The 9,620-nt window shown below is 42.9% G+C and overlaps 1 protein-coding gene across 1 annotated transcript; it reads right to left on the reverse strand.

Moving 5' to 3' along the window:
- Positions 1-76: 76 nt before the first annotated feature.
- On the reverse strand, positions 77-9,254 carry FAM151A (family with sequence similarity 151 member A). Its single transcript, XM_081915887.1, has 6 exons — positions 9,119-9,254; positions 5,472-5,624; positions 4,280-4,439; positions 2,893-3,117; positions 1,783-1,922; positions 77-1,295 (listed from the first exon to the last, which is right to left on the reverse strand). Exons 1-6 carry the CDS (start codon positions 9,225-9,227, stop codon positions 1,222-1,224), a joined length of 861 nt encoding a protein of 286 aa, XP_081772013.1. The 5' UTR covers positions 9,228-9,254; the 3' UTR covers positions 77-1,221.
- Positions 9,255-9,620: the final 366 nt, after the last annotated feature.

Genomic DNA, 9,620 nt, shown 5'->3' on the forward strand with positions numbered 1-9,620 from the left:
GTGGCATGCCTCCATTTTATAATTATATATGTGCATGTTAACAAATTCTCATTTCATGCTCCGTAGGGTTTAGCGCTGACACTGTTAAGCACATAACATATATTCCTGGGTTCTGAAGCTGCCCATAACATGGATGGTATATCAGTGAGGCTGTTAACTCTGGTTAAGGATTGGTTTACATGCTTCAGCAGCAGAGCTGAGAACTGCAGTAGATCTCTTTCTTGTACATGAGATCACATGGTATGGGTAGCACAAGAACCACTGATGTCTGCCAAACTCAGCCTGCTTCTAGGGTTTTCTTGCTTTGCTGCACATGTATGTCAGGGTTCTGCATTCACATTATGCAAGCATGGAAGCTGAGGTCAAATACAGAATTCAGTACCTTGGGATTAAATTTAAAGAAATCAAGTTCCTAGTACTTTAAGGTCCAGAAAGAAGATAAAAACAGGTAAACAGTGTGAAAGTGAATTGAGCACAATTTGTGATAGAGAATATAAAATTGTTTATTTTCTTCTAAACCTTAACCATCAGCTAAAATGGGACAGTTTAAAGAAATGTCTAAAGCTACTGAATTTTGCAATGTACAAACCCATGGTGATGCTCCAGCCATGTCCTCAGAGTGTCCACATCCACAGTCTGAGAATGAGTTTAGTTCAACTTCATTCATTTGTCATGTTATTGTGTGTCACGTCTGCCTTCTCTGCCAACACTAGTTTGAAAGTTGTCTCAGCCAAATGGGATGGCATTTCCAAGCTGTTTACGCAGCAGCACCGTCCAGATGGCAAGAAGCTGAGGATACTATTTGTTGTAGAAGTTGCTGCAGGGACTATGAATTGGTTCGTTTTTGGTGTGTACACATTGACTGAAGAAGCAGAGTTTAAACATATTAGTTGATCTGGTGATATCAGCCTAGGTGTTTGAAACGTTGAACTCCCTGTTGTGCTGAGAACCAAGAACAAGCACACTTGGACCTGAACATCTAGTCCATGCGCTAAACTGCCAATCCAGCTGCAAAACAAAGGAAGTCAACCAGATTCTGGAGCATACCACTGCTGGCGATCTGACTCTCGGCAGGAAAAAGCTGCAAAGCAAGAAGAGCCTTGCCCAATGTGAATCTCTGCTGTGTCAAAGCTATTCTGGAGCTCTTCAGTTGGCCAATGAGCCCAGAGGGGAAATGTTACTGGTCTCAGAATTAAATGAAAAACTCGAAACTTTGCTGGATTAGCGCATATCAGATATATAACAAAGAGCGGGACCTGGATGAAGTTGCCCTGATTTTTGGTGCTTAGTCTCAACTGAAATGACAGGGAGTTGAAATATTTGTTCATGAAAACAAACACAAATGACTTTTATACTATAAAACAAATCCTTCATATGTTCTTGGATGGCTCAGTGGCCACACGGGCAGGGGCTGTTGGGAGTTGCAGTCAAACAACACCTAGAGGGCCACAGGTTCCCATCCCTGGTAGGTAAGGATCACAGCTCAGTGGTAGAACATCTGATTTGGACGCAGAGGGTCCCAGGTTCTCTTCCTGGCCAGGTAGGGCCTACAGCTCCCATAAACCCTAGCCAGCATCACCATGGTCAGCCTTAGTCATTTGTTGTCTAAAATGGTTGTTAGTCAGTGCAGGAAACTAGGCAAGTGCCTATTTACAAGCCTGCTGAATTGGTTGCTTAGAAGAGGAGTGTGTGTGGCTGTGGCTGTATGATATGCAAATATTACATACCCTTGAATTTTGCCTGTATCTTAGTGCATTTTCAAAAGTAAAATTTAATACTCACATGCCAAGTCTCGGAACTGAGTTAACACAGGTTCAAAAAGGTCGTAATAGATTTGTTCAGGTTGGCTATTCTTTCGGATAAAGAGGAGATCACCCACTGTAACTGGATCAGTCTTCCCTTGCCAGAGAGTCAGACTGTACCTAGGAAGAGAAATCATTTGGGGGGTACAGGAGGTTTTTGGAAGCTGTGTAGTCTAGGATGTTAAACAGGAAATCATTCAGTGCTAAGGTCCAAACTATACGTTAAGTGGGAGATCCATGATTAGGCTGCAATTGACTTGATACCTGAGAGGCTTTGGGGTGTGTGGTTTGATTTGAGGAAATGGCATAGAAGGTAATGGGGAGCCAAGAACAGTACTGCAAAATTCAGAAAAGTCTGATTAGTATATATTTTATTAAATTTATATTGCTCCCAAAGGAGCCCAGGGCAGCAAACACTTCTGTGATAATTATTTTAAAAACTGTTAAAAACATCTGAAGACAATTAAACATCTAACACAAATTTAAGAACAGATGTAACCAAATCACAAGCTGACCCACCAAAAGAGAAACATTTTCAGCAGGCATCTAAAGGATACAGTCATGACACCTGCTTAATATCAACTGACAAGGCATTCCAAAGTACAGGTGATGTCTCACTACAGAAATGATTCTGTAGGACATGCCTACAGGGATGCAGCTCTGAAGGATAATAATGTTCCAATCTGCACATCAGTCCAAGAGATGTAACCCAGCAGGGCAGTTAGGATCAGAATCCCCAAAGATCAAATTCCTCAAGCATCCTGAGTGCTTAGCAACCACTTCCTCTTCCCCCTACTCCCATTTTGCTGCGATTAATCTGGCTGTGTCCTTGTGTTGCACTGTAGGGAGATCAGTGTTGTACCTTGTGGGCAATGCATTCTTTGTTCCCAATACAGCACTTTTTGAATGGTGGTTGGCATGTTTTGTGACTGGGAATATGTAAATTCATTCTAATATTAGAAGTTCTGTTTTAATCTGATCTATTGCATACAGTTTGCAAGTTTCTAGTGCGTGAGTAAACCAAGATTTCTGAATTAATCTCTCTGTGTTGCAGTGGAGATAAACAATAAGTGTGCTGTAAATCTCTTACCTGTCAGACTGGCTGAGAAGCCAGCTCAAATGAGGCCAGGCTGGTCTTGCCATGACGGCTCTTATAGGGAAGGTGATTCGCTGAGGCAGGTTCCCTACGAGGCTATGCATGTCCTCAACCATTTTCTGTGTGTAGGTCTTGTTGGGAAAGAAAGGTAAATAGAGGGTTGACCATCCTGGGGAGAGAGTGCAGTCTGGGAACTTCTCCTGGATGAGTGAGAGGAATCTGAGGACAAACAACAACAATATAGCTGCAACTGCAGACATCTAAAGCCATTCTAGTTTCTCTTCACACAAGGATAGCCAAGACTCAGAGCCTATTTGGGAAGCCTCTCTAATGACTCTGGCAACTAATGACTCTGGGACTTGATCTGCCCCCAGTAACCTTCATACCTGGCTTCCAGCATCCCATAATCCTGATCCCAAAGCCTTCCCTTATTACAGATATCTGTATTCTCTGATCTGCCATCTTTTGCCAATACAAGCTGAGACGCTACTAGCCTGCAAAACACAGTCTAAAATCTAGAAGGAAACTCTGCTTGGCTTAGTGGTGATTAAGAGATTGTCTCAAGGCACAAGCCAACTTGGCCATTTGACACAATCAAGTAGACACTTGGCATTTATCAATAATTGTGTCGTTGCAAAATTGGCTCAGTGAAGTCTTGTGCTAGAAGAAGACTATAGAGACTGTGGGATGATTTGGAAGCTTTTCAGATGGAAAATGTTGGCTCCATTGCAGATCAAGTTGGGTCTGCCTCAGAGGAGAATTAATGCCACATATGCAGAGAATAGATGGTTGTGGGGTTATTGGGTTCCTAAGCTGCCTGCAGCAATTGATCCATATATTTCTGATGTCTTGCAATGCATTTTAGTGCAGTGGGACTACTGAGTACACCTTGTACTACATTTGCCCACAGGTGTCCCCTCTTGGGCAAATATGGGGCTGAATTTGACTATATGGGACAGTTTATTTACACCATTTCTAATACACACACACACACACACACACACACACACACCCTCTAAGGAGTATACAGAAAACTAAAGCAACAGATAACTTAAAACAGCAAATATTACAAAAATACACAGTTAATATATAAAAGGGGGTCCCAAGGATATGAAAAGGGCACCTCTCCTCTCATAGTTCTTTCTCCAGCCTTTGTCCCCTTCTCCTCCAGCTGCTTTTCACAGGCTCCCCTGTATGCACATGCTTTATACAAGTGGAGGCTTAGGAGAAAGTCGCAGGTTTTGATTCGACTCGACTCCTACCATGTATCGAATGTTAGTGTGTGATAGAACTGTAGACAGGTACTTCTGGATACAGATGCTCCACCCAAGGATAGAAAACACATCCTGATACAAATACAATAGAAGTTCATTTTACTCACCGGCTTGCGTTGACTGCAATATTAATAGGTACATTTGGGCCTCTCAGAATGTCTGCATTTAGCCACACAGGTCTGTGGATATTCATTTGAGAGGAGGTTTTTACTAATATATCCAGAGATGGGCCAACAGCTTTTATGCTTTTGAAATCCAGCTTGATGGCTAATTGGAAAAGGAAGAAACTCCTGTGAAATCCATCAGGTTCAGTTAGTGCCCCAAACTCAACCAGCCCTGCTTTGTTCTAGAATGGATGGAGGCAACACATGAAGAGGTCTGCTGTGGGCACAAGTCACCCTTTGTGTGGATCTCTCCCACAGTCAGGTAGGCAGCCTTTGAGAACATACTTTCCTAACTTTCTACAAAGAAAACTGGCGCATCACAATAAATAGCAATGACCAAGTAGAGCTCTGGTGCAACAAATCTACTCCCCTCCCCTCCAAAACAAAACAAAAAACAGATAGAAGTCCACAAAAAGTGTAGGATAATAATAATCACTGGGTAGGGGGCGTGTTGGTGACAGCATAAGACTTCTGCACAAATTTTGTGAAAACTGCTCAATAAGTTTCCATCTGGAAGTGACCTGTAAGTTGCTTCATTATTGAGCAGGAAGTGGGGTAAACAAAATGCAAGCTATAAAGTAAATAAATAATGAAACCTTCATTCCTGATTGCAAGTTGCTCAGACGTGAAAGGAAATCACTCTCTATATTTCAAGTTTTTTCCTTGTTTTCCTGCCATGTTCAATGGGTGAATGTTCTTTTTGAGGTGTTTCGACCCAGTAATAAATTATGCTGCTACATCCAAGCTCAAAATACACCTACTCTGCTTGGACTGCTCTCAGGGAAGCTACCCAGGGCCTCTTTTATACATAACTTACTTCCCCCTCCTGGGAGATGCTTTCGGCACAAATGTAAAGTACTGGGTATAAGATCTTAATGGTGTAGAGTCTCAAATCCACATTAAAAATGGGTCGTTATGCACCGTGTCTCAGCCATTTCCATGCATGTGGCATATGGCAAGATCATAAGGCTGACAACAACAAATATAATTAAATAAAATAATCTTTCCCCCACAAAAAATTATACTTTTCAGATGAAACAATTTGAGTAAAAACAAACCCAATACCATTGGCTTGAAGCTTATAATTTCCTTCCCTATCCACTTCAATTGGCATGTCTCCTTTCAACCAACATACCTTTATTGGATGACTTAAGGACTGCCTCCAGCCATTCCTGAAGAGTGTTATCACTGTAGATGTCAGGTGGATGGGCCATGATGGGCGTGTCCGTCTCATTGGGTGTGTTATGTGCTTCAACGGTGACATCAGCTTCCAAGGCCATAACGTCACCTGTACACACACACACACACACACACACACACACACACACACACACAGTGAGCGAGAGAGAGAGAGAATTCATAGTGAAGAAAGTTCTGTGCACAGTGTATTTGAATATGGTGGGAGTTTGGCATGGGCAGCTTTCACCCAGAGGAACCATTTCGGATTTTAGGGTCTGGGATTGGAACAAGGTCTAAAGGCTTGCTTCTAGATGCATTCAGTCAACTGTGGGAAAAGTGCTATATTTAAACTGTTTGCTGCACTTCTCTTATCATTTTTTTAAGGTAATAATTGCAGCAAATATTATTGATACAGAACAGACAATAATTTTATAAAGCAAAGGGATTTATTTATAGTGCATTTATTATTAATATTATTTCTTTATTGCTGTTGCCAGTTGCTTTTCTTGTGGAGTAACTCAAAGTGATTTACCGTATTTTTCGCCCTATAGGACACACTTTTCCCCCTCCAAAAATGAAGGGGAAATGTGCGTGCGTCCTATGGGGTGAATGCAGGCTTTCGCTGAAGCCTGGAGAGCGAGAGGCGTCAGTGCGCACCGACCCCTCTCGCTCTCCAGGCTTCCGGAAGCTATCCGCTAGCCGTGGGAGACTCAGCTCTCCCAAGGCTAGCGGAGACCTTGCCGGCACCCAGAAGCTTGGGGCGCGCTGAGCTCAGCACGCCCCAAGCTTCAGGCTTCGCACAGCCTGTTCTGGGGGCTGGGGTTGGGGGAAGCTCGGGCTTCCCCCGCCCCAGCCCCGCACCTGGGGGAAATTTTTTTTTCCTTTTTTCCTTTCCCCCCCAAAAAACTAGGTGCGTCCTATGGGCCAGTGCATCCTATGGGGCGAAAAATGTGGTACATTAAAACCAGTTAAAAACAAAACCAACCACCCCCCAAAAACTTACCTATATGAATAAAAGTTAGGACTCTAGGTCCTAGCCACATTAAAGAGGCCAAAATGAAATTAAGGGCTGAAAGCCCCAGGCAAAGAAAAAAACTTTGGTCTGCTTCCTAAAGCTGGATAAAGATGGCACCAGGTGTGCCTACCTGGGGAAAGCATTCCAGAAGCAGGAGGCCACTACCAAAAAGGCCCATTCTCATATTGTTCCAGGGCTTTTTTTCCAGCCAGAGCTCCCCGGAACTCAGTTCCAGCACCTCTCAGGTGGCCGTCTTTATAAGAGAACAAGGGAGATGCTCATGGTGAGTTCCAGCACCTCTTTTTCTAGAAAAATAGCATCCTCAAAACCTCCCATGGAGGGGGGTGTCACACAAAGAAGGGTGTCAGGTGATGATTGCAGTGTTCAGGTCAGTTTATGTGGGGACAGGGAGTTCTCATTGCAAGGAGGGTTTAATTTGAATGAGGACTCAACACAGTTGAGTTCTGGAAATTTCAGTGGTGTTATGAGAAAAATATCCACCCAGAGTTCATTGTCAGCTGAGTCCTTTTTCTTACCCAACAGCAACTACGAGTGAGGCCAATCAGACACCAGGATAGAGCAACCAAAGGAGTTTAATTTCTCACTTGATAAATTATTATTTGTATAGTTTTAATAGATTTTGTGTGTGTGTTTGTTTTTAGAGGTTATTATTTTTATCTGTAGGGACGCGGGTGGCGCTGTGGGTAAAACCTCGGTGCCTAGGACTTGCCGATTGCATGGTCGGCGGTTCGAATCCCCGTGGCGGGGTGCGCTGGTGCACTCCCGTCGTTCGGTCCCAGCGCCTGCCAACCTAGCAGTTTGAAAGCACCTCCGGGTGCAAGTAGATAAATAGGGACCGCTTACCAGCGGGATGGTAAACGACATTCTGTGTGCTGCGCTGGCTCGCCAGATGCAGCTTGTCACGCTGGCCACATGACCCGGAAGTGTCTGCGGACAGCACTGGCTCCTGGCCTATAGAGTGAGATGAGCGCACAACCCTAGAGTCTGGCAAGACTGGCCTGTACGGGCAGGGGTACCTTTATTTTTATCTGTAAGCTCCCTTAAGTCCCTGTCAGGGGGAAAGGTGGGGTATATATGTATGTATGTATGTATGTATGTATAAATAAATAAATGAACATCAACTTTTTTTTATTTTAAAGCTTAGTTGGGGAGCCTTTAGTTGTTGGACCACATCTTGTTGGACCAAACCATTGGCCATGCTGGCTGGGATTGAAGGGAATTGGAAGTCAAACAACATCGGGAAGGGCTTCTACTCCCTCCAATTTAAACAATATACAAAGTGCTATCTGAAGAAAAGAAGAAACTAATTGGGCTCACACCACAAAGAAATACCCAACACTCAGCATATTTAATTCCTACTGAAATAAATATATATTTGGTTTCTGATCACCAGGACAGCAGTGTTCCTGAAAGTGCAGAGGTCCTCCAATTTTATGCCATGTTCTTTTGATTCCTCTTGTTAACTGATAGACAACTCAGTGGAAACCTCTCTCTTCCAGTTCCTTCCTCAAGAAGGATTCCCAAGGCCCAATGAAATACTTGATTTTTTCAGATAAGATGTCTGATGTAAGTTGTGCCTGAGCTGATAATGGAAGTGGAAGAGTTCTACATCAGCCTGGAGCTTTCTGCCCATTCCTCTAGTTTCATTATCACAAGGTGATAAGCCCCTTCAGACAGACCGCAGTAGGAAACCGTAGCATTCCATGTTGATGGAGTTGTCTTATCTCACACAACTAGAATCAATTGCTCATTCTTATCGCTACAATGTGAGCCATCCTATCCCCCTTATCATTACAGATTTCTCTGCCTTGATTAACTGTAAGGAATGGTGTAGTTAATATGTTAAAGTTTAGCAGAACTTTTAAATCATGGTGGTTAACCCACCTTAAAAAAAGAAAAGGTATATTGGAAGAAGAATGTATTAAAATGCACTTTTGAACCTAGAATGAGCCCCTTAAAGTTAACTTCTGTCACTTGCCCCTCAAGCACATAAATTGACAAATAAACTGCAGATGTTTTTCTGTCAGTTGAGGGATATTGACAAGTTCTTACACCCATTAGCAAGCCTATATACCCCTTTATCCTCCATGTGGGTGGTTGAATACAGACTTACTCTGAATTCGTAGCACTGATGTATCTGTGAAAAGCATTATTTGAGGGAGGGAAAACCCTCAGCTGGACTTGAAACTCAAGCCGTCTTCCCTGCTACTACGGTACATACTTGAAAGTTTGTTCCTTGGGAACTGTACAGAACAACACTTGCAACAAATGAGACCAATATCTCCGTAAGTCTGGTAAAGAAATAATGATGTCTAACAACTGTAGAGCAGTCGGTGTGGAAGCACCTTCACAATGTGCAGTTAAAGTCTTTAACCACCACCACCCCCTTCCCAACAAACACTGCCAAAGTCAGTGACATCAGCACGTCACACGGTGTGCGCACAGCATGCACACTTCACAAAGCACCAACCCCACACAATTGAAGGGGCGAGCTGGTGCACTTGTTCCCAATTATGGTACTTTTAGCCAGGCATGATCTAACCTGGGAGAAGAAAACAGTGTCTTACTCTTCAATGCCTCTTCCATTTCACTCTTCCGGTTTGCAGCATGGTACCAGCTGACCAGTAACCCATCTTTCCGGTCTATTCTCCTCAGATTGAACAAATAATCCAACATATCTCCACCTGTACTGAAGGCTTGAGAATATAAACAGGAAATTGAACACAAATAAACATGGGTTACTCCCAGTGCTTTTTTCTCTAAAAAAATGTTTAGGGGTACTCTCATATCACCATTTTATAGTTTAAATTGGGGGAAATAAATACAGTAAATGGACAAAAGTACAGAGATTCACAAAATGTTTAGGGGTATGTGTACCTCTGCGTCCCCCGAGAAAAAAAAGCACTAGTTACTCCTAATAAAAACTAAACCCACACACAAAACAAAAGCTTTATGCAAATAAGAAAATAACGCAACTTCCCGTGTCATTCTTGGTAGTTAGAACCAGTTAGTGCATATCTTTGGTGTTGAAGGAACATACCATATTTCATTCATTTCAAGAAGGGAAGG

This window comes from Podarcis melisellensis (assembly GCF_964234715.1).
Source record: "Podarcis melisellensis genome assembly, chromosome: 6".
Lineage (NCBI taxonomy): Eukaryota > Metazoa > Chordata > Lepidosauria > Squamata > Lacertidae > Podarcis > Podarcis melisellensis.

What these genes read in the sequence shown, in the direction of transcription:
- FAM151A (XM_081915887.1), bottom strand. Translation starts at nt 9,227, where the DNA reads ATGTTGGATTATTTGTTCAATCTGAGGAGAATAGACCGGAAAGATGGG. An exon ending in AATGGAAGAGGCATTGAAGA is followed by an intron (nt 5,625 to 9,118) that starts GTAAGACACTGT and finishes GTGTGTGTACAG; the next exon opens with GTGACGTTATGGCCTTGGAA. An exon ending in TCAGTTCCGAGACTTGGCAT is followed by an intron (nt 1,296 to 1,782) that starts GTGAGTATTAAA and finishes CTGTCATTTCAG; the next exon opens with TTGAGACTAAGCACCAAAAA.